The following is a 15809-nucleotide window of genomic DNA, read 5'->3' as shown; positions in this document are numbered from 1 at the left end:
TGGAGTTAGGCTCGGGTTCCATCATAAGACGCTAATTACTGTCAATAACAGCATTGTAAATGTGTTTATTTGAAAAGAGCAACTATGCGAGTTTCTTGCCGTTTCTTCTCGCTAGAAGCTGCTTTCCGAAACGGTGGTAGTATTTGATTATTGACGATTCAAAAACGCTTCATTGTGAAGTTTACTTGAATAAATTGATTTGATTTGATTTGAAATTTTCGAACTGCAGGTAGAATTATGAGAACCAATATGCAAGTGTAATGCTCTATCTACATTTAATAAAGACTAGTGGGTCGCACGCAAAACTTCGCGTTTATTCAACAGATTTTTACAAATTACGAATCCTATGTCACGTTTGTTCGCACGTTTTACATTTGTTTTTTTTTATTATAAAGGCATAGCGCTGCTCTCTCCCGGCCGGTAACATTTCTCAACTCTCTAAAAATAATTCTTTGTTAAATCGATATACAAGTAAATTGCAATCAAGAATTAACATATTTTGTTTGCAGCTATCGTCGCAAAATCATTGGGATAAAAATCGGCTTACGCTATTAATATTGACTTTAATTTCGAAAAACAAAAACAATTTATCAAACATGTGCGCAGGAAGTAAATCGCTAATACAGATTGTATAATATACATCATAATGTGTTAGTTGTTTACATTTCTTGCACACAAATAACTTTAAATCTTTTAGATTTTTACAAGATTTAGTAATAATTTCTATTATTTCATCAGGAATTTATACATAAACATTAAGTATCTTTATTAGGTTTGAAAATTTGACGCGTTTGCTTTGTAAAATATTATTTCATTATTCTATTTATTCTTATTATTATATTATTCTACTTCAAAAAGTGTAGTTTGTACAAGAGGAAATAAAATAAAATAATAAAAGGAAATGATATTTATTCATAATCACGAGATATCAATTCAGGTGGCCAGCTAGAGGTGACAGGGGGTATCAAGGAGGCTGGACACAGTAATAGTTCGTATATTGATCCCAAAGTGTAACTGCCCAAGCAATTTAGCACCCACTCGTAGTTCACAGGCACAATACTAAGTTCCATTGCAAGATCTGAAAAAAAAAACCTATAATTCGATTATCTATACAAGGGCAAATATCCCGTATTACATCATCAACCTTTTTTCGAATAAAATATTTTATTTAATAATTTTAATTTACCCACGGTCCCTATCTCTTAAATACATATCTGAAGTACAATTAAAAGCGGTAATTGAATGAGAAATAAAGAACATTGTTTTATCTTAAATAAACTTAAAATAAGCTACGGGTACAAAGTTCACTGTGGAATTTTTATGAAGTAAATATTGTTATACATAAGCGATGCATTACGAATGTATAGACTAAATTACATCAATAATGCCAAAGCTACAATCGAAAACATTTGCAGTTGGTAAACAAACTTATTTTTATCTAACTATTCTGTTATTGTTTGTCAGTCAATGGAGCTATTTTTAAATTTTAACACCCATGCATATGATCAGACCAGTCTCAATATAAAAATATACTAATATTATAAATGCGAAAGTGACTGTCTGTTGTCCTTTGACGGCGAAACCTCTGAAACTCTAAAGGATATATGAGACTTTTATGCATAAAATCTGAAGATTCACTCCTGAAACGCGAAAGAAGCAGAAAACCAATTCACATAAATTTAATTGATATTAAATATAAATGTAATATTTAACTAGCTTGAAAGTAAATAACCACATACATTGTTTTGGTTAATACCATAAAATAATCATTACACTATTAAAGGTCCATTGTGGCCTGATGCTTCATAAGCATCACTATAACTCGTCCACGTCACGTCAGTGGCGTGACTCAGAGGTCATTTCGTTGGCTTGAGTACATTTCATTTAAGATCCATCTTGTAATATCTCCTAGGAAAATTTCTAACGTTTGTAATATCAAATATAAGTTATGGAATGTTATTTTGTTATTTACTTTTGGACGGGGTTGGAACAAATATTGGTTTGTGGTTATAGATATCAGAGTTGGTATTTTCGTCACATTACGTTTACGTTACGTTAATTATATTAAAACAATATAATTATTTTTAAACGTCATTACGTTAAATACATACAAATGAAACCCCGTACAGTAAATAATTCTTATGCCCTTCTTGTTTCATTTATGAAATTTTAATTAAGGTATATTAATATGTTGTTACTGCGCTACAAACCCGCTACGGTATAAAATTAACTTTTCATTGTATTCCGAAATTTTTGTCTTAATATTTTTACAGAATCACGCGAAAACGGAATATTTCTCACATTAAAAGCTATCACTAACCGAGAATTATTTTAACATAAGAAAGGATAACTATTTCTTATTACCTATTATGGTAATCTAATTTGAAACTGACGCTATACACAGTACTTGTATCCTACATTAACCTGACAAAACAAAATAAAATAATAAAAGGAAGGAAAATTATTTATTTACGTGTCACATTAGGGATAAACTACGTTTTTTTAAGGTAAAAATAATTATCTTTTTAATGCTTGGCAGTTAAGTATTATAGTTTTATATTAAACTCGCGTTAATAAATCTTAAGGGGCAGTTCAAATGCGACGTTTCGAAAAATACGCGACGTACTTATTCCTACTCATCTTGGACTGTTTTTGGGGCTATTAAGATCACTCCGAGCGCCTTATTCCCCGGATCGAAAAGGGAGAAGATACTATGCCCACACAGCTGCTATTGGGATTAATTTGCTATGCCCGTGTCGTGCGATCTTTGGCCCTCTACACACCCGTTTAGCTACACAGACCGTCGGACGTCCATCACTGCAGGAATAAAGTCCAAAGTTCACATCGGAGAGTGACCAGCCGTATCGAGCGAAGATAGCGTACGATATTTTACTGGGTGGCAACAGTGTAAGCGCTCTTTTCATATTTAGCGGATATGATCGCGAGAACGAAAGCGTGCTCGTTGTCGAGAATGGGTTCATCTGATCATCGGAGACGAGGAATGCCTCCCCTCGCCCCCACAGTCCCGACGCCGAAGGCTTAAAAGAGAGAGTGCAATTTTGGAACCGTGAATGCGTGAGGTGAGGGCCTTGCGTATTTTATTTCAGACGGTCCTATGGAGGACGGCAGCAGGAGCGTCCACTACGTGAAAAAAGAGAGTCTCTGCCACAAGAACTATATAGTAATAAATAGTTTGTAATATAACTAAACTAGACTAAGATCTCTAGTGTTAATTATACATTAACATATCGATGTTAATTATTGGAAGTGAATGACTACTGAGTTTCATGCCGGTTGTTCTCTGAATACACGGCGGTAACCTTAATCATAATTAAATGCTATAGCGTTTCGACTAAAAAGTGCATTTATGAATCTGCGCTGAATAAAGAATATTTTGATTTTAATTATATGGTTGAAGCCAAACACCTAGGTTTTCTGCCTTAGAAATTAAAATTTATTTGATGATTTTCCCGCCATTTGTATGTATTTATTTCGTTTGTCCTTCTTTGTACAAGCAATGCTTATTTGACCAGAAAAAAAAATATGAAGATTAATAAACAAAAAAATAAATAAATTTATCGTATTTTCTAGAAGTCTCATTGTCAAAATTGAAACAAGACAAAAAAAATAAAATCGTGGTACATTATTGGAGCGTTTTTTTTAATTCTATTTTGTAAATATTTGCTTTTTCCAATTATATGTATGAATTAATAATATGAATGTTTTGCGTGCTTGTTTAAAACAACATTATTATAATAAGATCAAAGTACAAGCAAGCGATCACATTCATCCGACATTTTTACCCCGTGCGTTGATTGTTTACAATTTAAAATTTTAGTTTTTTTTTCAGTTAATTTACCTACACATTGCACTGACCCCAAATAATGCGATAAGCGAATGATGAACTGATTGAACTTTGTCTTCATAACAAAATTGTCACACAGCATCGAAGGTACACGTGCAGGGACATGAGTGAATCGCGGTTCCAGCCGTGTTTAGCTCGATTTTAAGCCTCCAATGGCGCTACAAAATCCGTTTACTTTGGATGGTATAGAGTACCTACAGAGTTCCAGCTATTTTTAGAGTCTCTGATTTGGTTGAAGAAAACCAGCTTTGATGAAGCAACGATATTTTTAAAGCATATTTTTTTTTATTTCGGAGGCAGTACCTCGCGAGCGCACCATGTCAGCGGCAATTAGCTGTCGAAAATTTAATTTTATAAGGAGACTAAATTAATTTTTGTTACTAGAAGATCACAACAGCGTATTGCGGAAAATGTTAGCAACAATCTAGAATAACTATGATGAATTTTGATGAAAGACATCCTGGGCCTTTATACTTCAATCCCGATAAAAGCGTAACAGTACTTTTCTCATTCAACGCGTCGTCATCCGGTGTCAATAACCGTGTATAACGAGATAATCTCCTGGCAACCTAAGGTAAAATGTCTAGGTGTAATTCTAGACCGGCGACTATTATTTAGGTTTCATATAAATCGTATAAGGAACAAAGCAGATATTTCGACGTGATTTTCGAAGTGTCGCACAATCCAACTCGCTTACAGCCGAAGAGAGTAAGTATAGCTGCTTAGTTTACCTTTTCCGATCCGTAGGTGACCTAAGCACATCCCATACGATCCTGTCGACCGACTCACGCTGACAACATTAACATGTTAGCAAACGCACGTTATTCTATACACACATTGACCCATCCGGTGGGTTCGAGTTCATTATTCATTACGACTCGTGTGTACATGCAGACGTTGCCGAGATCCAGTTCCACAGGAGCCACACTCAGGTCGCATTTGCTGTGCTGTCAGCAGCAGCGTGCGTGTGTGCCGGTGCGGCGGAGTACTCACACGTGAACTTGTCGTCCGGCGTGCGTGTGTGCCGGTGCGGCGGAGTACTCACACGTGAACTTGTCGTCCTGCGTGCGTGTGTGCCGGTGCGGCGGAGTACTCACACGTGAACTTGTCGTCCTGCGTGCGCTCCGTGCGTGTGTGCCGGTGCGGCGGAGTACTCACACGTGAACTTGTCGTCCTGCGTGCGTGTGTGCCGGTGCGGCGGAGTACTCACACGTGAACTTGTCGTCCTGCGTGCGCTCCGTGCGTGTGTGCCGGTGCGGCGGAGTACTCACACGTGAACTTGTCGTCCTGCGTGCGTGTGTGCCGGTGCGGCGGAGTACTCACACGTGAACTTGTCGTCCTGCGTGCGCTCCGTGCGTGTGTGCCGGTGCGGCGGAGTACTCACACGTGAACTTGTCGTCCTGCGTGCGTGTGTGCCGGTGCGGCGGAGTACTCACACGTGAACTTGTCGTCCTGCGTGCGTGTGTGCCGGTGCGGCGGAGTACTCACACGTGAACTTGTCGTCCTGCGTGCGTGTGTGCCGGTGCGGCGGAGTACTCACACGTGAACTTGTCGTCCTGCGTGCGCTCCGTGCGTGTGTGCCGGTGCGGCGGAGTACTCACACGTGAACTTGTCGTCCTGCGTGCGTGTGTGCCGGTGCGGCGGAGTACTCACACGTGAACTTGTCGTCCTGCGTGCGCTCCGTGCGTGTGTGCCGGTGCGGCGGAGTACTCACACGTGAACTTGTCGTCCTGCGTGCGTGTGTGCCGGTGCGGCGGAGTACTCACACGTGAACTTGTCGTCCTGCGTGCGCTCCGTGCGTGTGTGCCGGTGCGGCGGAGTACTCACACGTGAACTTGTCGTCCTGCGTGCGTGTGTGCCGGTGCGGCGGAGTACTCACACGTGAACTTGTCGTCCTGCGTGCGTGTGTGCCGGTGCGGCGGAGTACTCACACGTGAACTTGTCGTCCTGCGTGCGCTCCGTGCGTGTGTGCCGGTGCGGCGGAGTACTCACACGTGAACTTGTCGTCCTGCGTGCGTGTGTGCCGGTGCGGCGGAGTACTCACACGTGAACTTGTCGTCCTGCGTGCGCTCCGTGCGTGTGTGCCGGTGCGGCGGAGTACTCACACGTGAACTTGTCGTCCTGCGTGCGTGTGTGCCGGTGCGGCGGAGTACTCACACGTGAACTTGTCGTCCTGCGTGCGTGTGTGCCGGTGCGGCGGAGTACTCACACGTGAACTTGTCGTCCTGCGTGCGCTCCGTGCGTGTGTGCCGGTGCGGCGGAGTACTCACACGTGAACTTGTCGTCCTGCGTGCGTGTGTGCCGGTGCGGCGGAGTACTCACACGTGAACTTGTCGTCCTGCGTGCGCTCCGTGCGTGTGTGCCGGTGCGGCGGAGTACTCACACGTGAACTTGTCGTCCTGCGTGCGCTCCGTGCGTGTGTGCCGGTGCGGCGGAGTACTCACACGTGAACTTGTCGTCCTGCGTGCGTGTGTGCCGGTGCGGCGGAGTACTCACACGTGAACTTGTCGTCCTGCGTGCGTGTGTGCCGGTGCGGCGGAGTACTCACACGTGAACTTGTCGTCCTGCGTGCGCTCCGTGCGTGTGTGCCGGTGCGGCGGAGTACTCACACGTGAACTTGTCGTCCTGCGTGCGTGTGTGCCGGTGCGGCGGAGTACTCACACGTGAACTTGTCGTCCTGCGTGCGCTCCGTGCGTGTGTGCCGGTGCGGCGGAGTACTCACACGTGAACTTGTCGTCCTGCGTGCGTGTGTGCCGGTGCGGCGGAGTACTCACACGTGAACTTGTCGTCCTGCGTGCGCTCCGTGCGTGTGTGCCGGTGCGGCGGAGTACTCACACGTGAACTTGTCGTCCTGCGTGCGTGTGTGCCGGTGCGGCGGAGTACTCACACGTGAACTTGTCGTCCTGCGTGCGTGTGTGCCGGTGCGGCGGAGTACTCACACGTGAACTTGTCGTCCTGCGTGCGCTCCGTGCGTGTGTGCCGGTGCGGCGGAGTACTCACACGTGAACTTGTCGTCCTGCGTGCGTGTGTGCCGGTGCGGCGGAGTACTCACACGTGAACTTGTCGTCCTGCGTGCGTGTGTGCCGGTGCGGCGGAGTACTCACACGTGAACTTGTCGTCCTGCGTGCGCTCCGTGCGTGTGTGCCGGTGCGGCGGAGTACTCACACGTGAACTTGTCGTCCTGCGTGCGTGTGTGCCGGTGCGGCGGAGTACTCACACGTGAACTTGTCGTCCTGCGTGCGTGTGTGCCGGTGCGGCGGAGTACTCACACGTGAACTTGTCGTCCTGCGTGCGTGTGTGCCGGTGCGGCGGAGTACTCACACGTGAACTTGTCGTCCTGCGTGCGCTCCGTGCGTGTGTGCCGGTGCGGCGGAGTACTCACACGTGAACTTGTCGTCCTGCGTGCGTGTGTGCCGGTGCGGCGGAGTACTCACACGTGAACTTGTCGTCCTGCGTGCGCTCCGTGCGTGTGTGCCGGTGCGGCGGAGTACTCACACGTGAACTTGTCGTCCTGCGTGCGCTCCGTGCGTGTGTGCCGGTGCGGCGGAGTACTCACACGTGAACTTGTCGTCCTGCGTGCGTGTGTGCCGGTGCGGCGGAGTACTCACACGTGAACTTGTCGTCCTGCGTGCGCTCGGGCTCGGCGAGCAGCAGCGCGGGGGCGGCGGCGGCGCGCACGTCCCGCGGCGAGCTCACCACGCGCCCGCCCGCACTCTCCAGGATGTCCTGTTGGGATCGGGCAGTGATACTGTTTACATGGAACATTTTCTTACACCCCAATTAATTATAGGGGATAAGATACGATAGCTTATATATATGAAAAAAATTAAGCTTAAGTGAAATCCGAGTTTATTTTTTTAGGGCTGGCAGGCAATTTGTCATCTAGTTTACAGTATATAGTTAATAGACAACACCTTTGTGTCGCCATAAAAAAGTTATTTTATGATAAGTGTTACACTTTCCTTAAATTTATAATTTCCTCTTTCCAGACTATGAATGTTACATACAAAAGTAATTGTATTAAATTTAACAGCACTCGCTACAGATTTCAGGTATTTACCTGTTTATAGGGCGGCATACCTTTAAGGTTTGGACATCGAGCACGGTAAACGGAGGCATGCAGTAGAACGTGATCCCTTGGAACAGCTTGAGGCGGGCGACGCGCGAGCGCCGCGGGCCCGGCTCGCCCGTGCCGTCCAGCGCCTCGAACGGCTCCTACGACATTATTAGTTTTAATTATTATATTTTAAAGGCATTTTAGAGGATGTTCTCTCTGTTTATAGGTATACGTAAGTAGTAGTATTTGGTATGAAACCAAATTTCATTAAATTCCGTTGAGTGATTTCGCTATGAAAAAGCAATAAACAGAGTTTTAAATTTAAGTAATCAGTATTATAAGAATGCATCGTAACATTTGGCTATTTTTGTCAGTGTAATATAGCATAAAAATTTTTTTTATGGGGATTTTTTTCGAATATCAATCATTGCAGAGTTTTTGGTCACTTGTAAATGATAAAAATTAAACTTACTTCATCAACAATATTGTTTGTTTGCAAGCATTTCTCGACCCATTCATAGGAAACGATCCACTTCGCTCCGGCTAGAGCACACATGTACTTTACAGATCTGTAACATTAAAAATTACCATCAAAAAGATATTATTCTTTGGGTACTGAATTGTTGAATACAGTTCCAATAAACGCAATTGTTCATAAAAAAATTTACACAAATCAAGCTTAAAATTTAAAATGCAAGATTACGAAATAATGATTAATTGTGTAAGAAAGATGTACCTTTGTGACTTATTTTCTTCATCAACTCCAACAACAAGATGTGTCAGCTCTTTACAATATTTATCGACGAAAGTCCAGTTTCTCCGAAGGCATAATAGTTTAAGGTTAGCATGCTCCGAGGAAGACAAACAAGATCCACCAACACAAAGTTTGACAGGTCTTTTGAAATTCTTCCCAGTCTCCAAACTTTGAATTGGAGAATTTTGTGTTTGATCAAAAGCTCTCTGTAGGAATTCTTTCTCTTGAGTAGTTTTAGCTGCAACAAATGAACTTGGACACAGGGTCTGTTCTGGGTCCTCCTCAGCATTTTGGCTGTTGAAATTTAGTGATTTTCTTGCCATGGGGGTTGATTTGTGTTTAATTTGATCAACAAACTTCGTAATCGTTAGAGGTGTCTCCATTGTCGGCCTAGGTTGTACTGTTTCAACAACAGTCACATTCTTACTAGTTTTTGTTGTATCACCTAAAGTATCCGACAAACTTAATACATTAACAGGATCTTCATTGCCTCTGTTTACATTGCTGCATGTTTTGTGTAACTGTGTAATGGGTTTCTTATTATCTTTTAATAATAATTGTTGAGTATTACTGACAATTGTTATTTCATTTTTGCTTTTATTTTTTAATAAAGATGTACTCCTGAAAATAAAAAAATCATTAATATTTGACAACTATATGCATACAATACTTGGATAGTATTTAAATTACTTTTGAGGTGTTTCTTCAACAATGCTCTTGTCAGAATCATCATCATGTAATGGTGTACTGAGTTCTACAACTTCTATATCAGACTCTTGAGAAAATGATTTAATATTATCCACATTTACTGCCTTTGCTGTCTTTACAGAATCTTCTCTTTCATTGTGAATTTGAGTTGATATCTAAAAAAAATATACTATTATAATTTCTGAAAGATTATAAAAATACAACATGAATTATATATTTAGAAGATCTCATACTTTAGTTTTAGATGACACCAATAATTCTGAATCTGATATATCCTTTTCAATAATTGAAAATACATTTTCACTATATTTTTGATTTGCATATTCCTTCGTAATGTCTTTATTACTATTGTCGTGTTTATTGTCATTTTTGTCTTGTGTTTTATGTAAAGTATCTCCAGTTTGTGCAATTTTACTTTTATTACTATTAGAGTTCTGGGTAGCTTGTTTAGGCCCAGAAGTCTTAGTGGTGTGACCCATATCTGCATCAATATTAGCAAATACTTGGCTCATTATTGCATCATAATTAATATTTTCACTATCTTGATCTAAAACTTTATTTTGATCACTAGTTAATGTATCTATTGGTTTGTCATCAATATTCACACTTTCATGTGTTAATTTAATTTTTTTAGTACTTGGAATATCATCTAAACAAGGCGATTCTCTTTCTCTCTTATCTTTTAAGGACTTCATTATATTGCTTTTGACCGTAGGCATCAATATTGCAGAGGGAGTGTTCTTAGAAGCTTTTAGTGATTGAACCTTTCCTTCTTTAACAGATTCTCCATCAAATATATCCAAATCATTCAGATATTCCATATCTTCAGGAATACCTTGAAGCACTTTAGTTGCTGTTGTTGGTTGATTTATTTTTGTTTGGCCATTATTATCAGATGCTGAATTGCTGTTAGAATTTTTATTTTGGTTATTAATACATTGTGCATTGTCCAAGATATCAGTTAGTTCTCTCTCTACACTTTCTGTAATTTCAAAATTGCCCGTAGCTGTATCAGCAGAAGCTGTATTTTTCTTGGTAGATGTTGATTTTTCTAAAATTTGTATCCTTGATGAAGTACATTTAATAATATTATTATCATCATGAACTTTATCAATTTGCATGTCTTCAATAATGTTAGTATTTTGTGATTTACAGTCCATTATTGGATTGCCAATAACAACATTGTTATTGTTATGTGCATTTTCAGGACTTGTTTGAATTTCACGTTCAGAATTAATTTTAAATTGGACATCATTATCTTTTTTCTTTATACATATATTAGTTAGAGTGTTCCCAATTTTAATCGTTATTTCAATGTCATCATTGTTAACAGTGTTTGCATTTGAATTCTCATTGGGCTCAATTTCTACGTTTTTTTCACCTAATGTTTCCACTTTATTTAAGGCACTTTTTTTAAAGAAACAGACTCTTTGAGATTCTAATGTTTGATTATTTACATTATCTTTATGCATTGTTTTTGTGGTGAGTTCATCCTCTGCAGGTTTGTCTTTAATATCAACACAAATCTGTTCTTTTTTTGAATGCCTGGAATTATTAGAATAGCTATTTGTTATATCTTTGTCTTTTTGTTTATTACTTTCTATGCTAATTTCTTCTGTCACTTCCTCAATAATATTTTTATGTTTGCTATTCTCTTTATGACACAAATTAGCTTCAGGAGTGTTATCATCAATATCATATAATATGTTGTGCTGTGAATTCGGCATAACTGCTTTATTAGCAATAGTTTGAGTTTTTTTACACATTTCAATAGAAACATTTAGTTTGTTTCTATTCTTTTTATTTAGTTTACTAAATTCTTTTTTCATTCTCTTAACATTGTTCCAATTTTTCCCAAGCTTGTGAGACTTATTATCAGAATCCAAGTTTGAACCTTTTCCACTATTTTTGTCGGATGTTATTTCGGTAGAGGCTTTATTTGAATGACTATGTCTATTTTCTTTGTTTCTTGAACTCCTTCGAGGATTCTCTGTTGAATAGTCTTTATCATCATCATCTATAAAGTCAAATGGTTCTATGTCCATAGGTCCTACAGGATTTTGTAAATTTTTGTTAGTACTTGCTATTTCTGGCATTTCTTCAATTTTATCCCAATCAACTTGTACGGGTGGGACATGAACAACATCAATAGATTTAGGATTTCCCTTCTTTTCTGAATGAATTAGTATATTACTAGTAACTTGTTCAATAGATTGACCTATAATTGACTGTTGAGAATCTGTTACCGGTGCGGAAAAATGATTTTGAGAACTTGCCAACCATTCTTTGACATGTTTATTGGAATCTTCGGATTCTTTATCAATTGGTGGGTCAAGTGAAAATTCATCCACTAAAACAAATGAACGAATATGGTATATTTAGATTGTCTTAATATATATATTGTACACAAAACAACACTAATACATACATTTTACATTAAAAAGATCTTCAAATGCATTTGCCAGTAATTGAACATGTTCTTTGAGAGTCTGTAGTGGTAAATTTAATTTTAAATTTTTTTTCTCAACTTGTACGCTACAAAAAGGGCAAGTTCGTCTCCCGCGCCAACAAGAATGACATAATGTGTGTCCACAAGTTGCTGTCGTAGGTATAACATAATATTTACAACTGAAAATCAAAGTAAAAGAAAATAAGAGTTTTTCAATATGTTTATTATAGCCAAACGAGTAGTAAAATAAGTTATTTAATGAGTATTTACCATTCAATGCAAGTAACATGGTCTACTTGTTGTGAGGATAATCTGGATAATTTATTAATATCTAAATTCTTGAAAATCATGGCTATCAAAAGATAAACACTTTATATATTATTATTTATTACAATAGGTAAAAATGCATCAGAAACATTTCGCGGGTTTACACATTTGACTTTTCGAGTTTTCGTATATTTTGTTCATTTGACATGACTGCAATACATGTCAATTGACTGAAATTAAATTAATGCGTTCCGAAAGACAAAAAAATTAAACAATTCATATTATTATTTAGGTTCATAATAAATTTTATGAATAAATGTGTTTATCATTGTATTACACATTTTTTAGTATAAAAATAATTATTATATAACAATAAATTTTATTAATTTACAATTAATGAAACAATAAATTTATGAATACACATTACTGTATCATAAAATTATTATTTTAAAGATGTAGATATAATGAAATAATCTTATTAATATTTATGTTTAAATTATTTTTACATTAAACAAAATTTTCGTACGTAATGGTATAAAGTCAATTTTGCAGAGCTATTAGGGATGTCGGAAATGCAATAAAGTATCGATATATATTGTATCGATAATTTTTGAATATATCAATATCGATATTGATATTTTTATTTAAAAATATCGATATATCGATATATCGGTGTGATAGGAAAAAAAAATTATTTGGCCTAATCTACTTCAATCATCTTACATTACTAGATAAATACTAATCAATAGACATCATTTTTAAATTTTTTAAATCAAGGACAACAATAAAAAATATTAATTATTTATTAATCAAACCAATATTTATCTGATACAGACATAAGAAAAACTCTTTGATTTACATGCTCGGCTGTAAGCCGACTTCTGTTATTGGGTACTGCGAGATTTACAGCAGATGCCACTCTCTCTGAGGAAACCGAGGACGCAGGCGATATCAAATACTTTAGAGCTATGTCGGAAAGGACTGGAGTAAAATGACGACAATCAAACCAGAATTTTGTAGGATTCTCTTTTCTGGGTATTATAGGCTGATCTAGATATTGCTTTAGTTCGCTAGGCATACCATCACAGGTTGAAAGTAAACTGGAGGTTGCTGCAGCAATATCTATCATAATTTTTTCATGTCCGGACCACAACGACGGCGAAGAATTTTCTGAATTTGGAATTATGGTAGTGGTTGTGGGTCTGAGTTCAGGCGAAAGTTGTCCTCTACGTCTATGTTCTAAACGTATTTCTTTTGACAATGCGGTTATTGCAGTGGAAACAGCTAGTGCTGAATTAAAATGAATACGCTTAAAGCGAGGGTCTAAAATTGTTGCTATAGCAAGATGTAAATGTCGCTCTAGTGGTTCTAGTTTGGCAATAACTAAGTTGAGCAAACTCTTCTGAACAGCAACACCAAATTCAGTGAAAGGTTTTACTTCTTCAAGTCCTTTCTGAAGTAAGTTTGCAATGGGAATCGCCAAACTAGAAGTCACGTACTGATCGCCGCTAATTTCTTCAGTAGCTTGCTTAAATGGGGTAAGCAATATTATCAGATCTCGTATGACACTTAACTCTGAAGAAGTTATCATATCAGGTGCATTCCGCCTAGTTGCTAAAATCTTAGCCACAATAGCTGATAATGTATTGAATCTTTCCAACATATCAAGACAAGAATTCCACCTTGTGCTTACTGATTGTATAAGTGTTAATACTTCTCCCTCTTTCTTTTGTCCCTCTTGTTCTGCTCGCAAATCGTCCATTGCGTTCACAGATTGTTTAAAATATGTAACAATGGCTTTGACACGATTGGCAATTTCAAGAACTGGTGCATTATCTCTTGTTGCGCCATCCACTATTAAATTCAGCAAATGCGCCATGCAAGGAATTCTTTTTCCATCTTCCAAAAATTTCTTCACTGCAGCAACCATGTTAGCACCACCATCAGTGGTAATTGATAAGATGCAATCCTTTTCTATTGTAAACTCGTCGGTAATATTTTCAAAGCATTCTTTTATATAATCAGCTGTGTGCGCCTGCAGGAAAGAAGACCAATATTAGTCCACTTTATTAAATTTATTATAATTAACTATTTATTTTATTTTTTATAATTTGATGCATTTATTTTATACTTTACTTACCTGATACATTCTTCGTGCTGTCAATGTCACCATCTCATGCTCAGGAGTGCAGTTATTAGCTGTGTTAAGAAAATGTGCTGTCACTACGATGAAACTTCGTGTCGAGTTAGTAAGAGTTAATATATCACTTGTTAAAGCAATATTATTTATCTCACTTAATTTTTGTTTTAAAATGGCTTTGGTAGTGGCGTATCGTTGTTCCATGAGGCCAGTTATCTGGAATGAGAAATGAATAATAAAATAACATTTAAAAATAAAAAGGATAAGATAATAATTTAATATTATAGTTCGCTTACAGTAGTTCGTGATGGAATTTTATAGCGTGGACAAATGACGCTCATAAATCTTTTCAATCCTGATTTTTCTACACAAGATAGAGGCATGTTGTCTTTGCAAATCATGTAGATCAAAGCTTGATTTATTTGGCTAGTTTTATGACCCCCTGCTAAATTGAGAAAAATAATAAAATTAGAACATCCTCATAGAACTAAAATGTAAACAATACAGTAATCTAATATAAAAAAAAAATACCTTCATAGCTTGAACTTCTTTCAAACATATCTATGAGTGTAGTCTGTTTCCACAAGTCTTTACTCTGACCATCTTTGGAGGATTCAGTCTGAAAAAAATTATTGAATATTTTGTATATATTTCATTACACTTGTCGTCATAAATAGTATTAAGGTTAAGTGAAAACACCAAAATTTTAATTTATCGATATCGATACTTTTAGTAATTACACATCATTAGTTGACTGGTTATTGGTTATGAACAATTGATATTTAGATTCTAAAGCTACGTTTGATCTTTCACAAATAAAATACTTACACCAGTATCATCGTAAATCGCAATTTCAGACAATTCCATGAAGTTATTTTCTATCTCAGCAGGTTTATTAGTATTGGTAATAGTTGAATTAGTAGACGAAACAGGTGAACTAGTTCTTGTTCTTGGTGTAATATTCACTTCACTTGACCTTGAGTTTTTATTTTTAAGTTGCAAAAACGCATGGTGATGCTTATTTTTAAGATGTGTAGATAAATTCGTCGTATTGCCACTGGTTTTATATATTTTCCCACACACATTACATGAAACGTTTTGTCTGTCTATTTTTTTGAAAAAGTTCCATACAACACTAGACATGACTGGAATGCTCGAATTATTTTGTTCACATACGTGAATTAATTATTGATTTAATTAGTTAGATTGTTTGAGAACTATAATCAACTCAAATGCAGGCAGAAATACGCTCGCGTTGAGGTTATAATACGGATAACAGACGGACGGATAGTTGAAGCACAGACACTGACACCGAAATGACATTGACAGACAGAGTTGCCAACTTAAAAGCCAACTTAAGTACCAAATTAAAACGCAGTAAATCAAGTCGACCAAAGACAAAAAAAATGTAATTTGTTAAAAAATGTTAGTATAAAAAAAGTATTCTTTTTTAGGATTTTTTAATTATAAAAAATATCGATTTTTATACCTTTTCAATACTCGTAATTTTATATCGATATCTCGATACATCGAAACATTAAATATCGCTCAAAAATATCGATACATTGA

The 15809-nt window shown here is 38.0% G+C and overlaps 2 protein-coding genes across 2 annotated transcripts; both read right to left on the bottom strand.

Annotated features, from left to right (window-relative positions):
• Positions 1-892: 892 nt before the first annotated feature.
• Positions 893-12315, bottom strand: LOC124531633 (breast cancer type 1 susceptibility protein homolog). The gene is made up of 9 exons (XM_047106093.1): positions 12104-12315; positions 11813-12012; positions 9618-11734; positions 9367-9539; positions 8659-9297; positions 8395-8491; positions 7946-8080; positions 7474-7591; positions 893-1078 (listed from the first exon to the last, which is right to left on the bottom strand). Exons 1-9 carry the CDS (start codon positions 12181-12183, stop codon positions 909-911), a joined length of 3729 nt encoding a protein of 1242 aa, XP_046962049.1. The 5' UTR covers positions 12184-12315; the 3' UTR covers positions 893-908.
• A 570-nt stretch (positions 12316-12885) lies between these two features.
• LOC124532094 (E3 SUMO-protein ligase ZBED1-like) lies at positions 12886-15784 on the bottom strand. The gene is made up of 5 exons (XM_047106773.1): positions 15069-15784; positions 14772-14859; positions 14537-14685; positions 14241-14456; positions 12886-14135 (listed from the first exon to the last, which is right to left on the bottom strand). The coding sequence occupies exons 1-5, from the start codon at positions 15381-15383 to the stop codon at positions 12906-12908; spliced, it is 1998 nt and encodes a 665-aa protein (XP_046962729.1). The 5' UTR covers positions 15384-15784; the 3' UTR covers positions 12886-12905.
• Between the last annotated feature and the right edge of the window lie 25 nt (positions 15785-15809).

The sequence above is a fragment of the Vanessa cardui genome, chromosome 8 (genome assembly GCF_905220365.1).
Source record: "Vanessa cardui chromosome 8, ilVanCard2.1, whole genome shotgun sequence".
Lineage (NCBI taxonomy): Eukaryota > Metazoa > Arthropoda > Insecta > Lepidoptera > Nymphalidae > Vanessa > Vanessa cardui.
This window is presented reverse-complemented; position numbering and strand designations above follow the sequence as displayed.

Coding starts and splice junctions, on each gene's coding strand:
- LOC124532094 (XM_047106773.1), bottom strand. CDS start 15,383: ATGTCTAGTGTTGTATGGAACTTTTTCAAAAAAATAGACAGACAAAAC. Junction 14,686..14,771: donor AAGAAGTTCAAGCTATGAAG/GTATTTTTTTTT, acceptor TTCTCAATTTAG/CAGGGGGTCATAAAACTAGC. Junction 14,457..14,536: donor AAATTCCATCACGAACTACT/GTAAGCGAACTA, acceptor TTCTCATTCCAG/ATAACTGGCCTCATGGAACA.
- LOC124531633 (XM_047106093.1), bottom strand. CDS start 12,183: ATGATTTTCAAGAATTTAGATATTAATAAATTATCCAGATTATCCTCA. Junction 11,735..11,812: donor AGATCTTTTTAATGTAAAAT/GTATGTATTAGT, acceptor CATTTGTTTTAG/TGGATGAATTTTCACTTGAC. Junction 9,540..9,617: donor TGGTGTCATCTAAAACTAAA/GTATGAGATCTT, acceptor TATTTTTTTTAG/ATATCAACTCAAATTCACAA.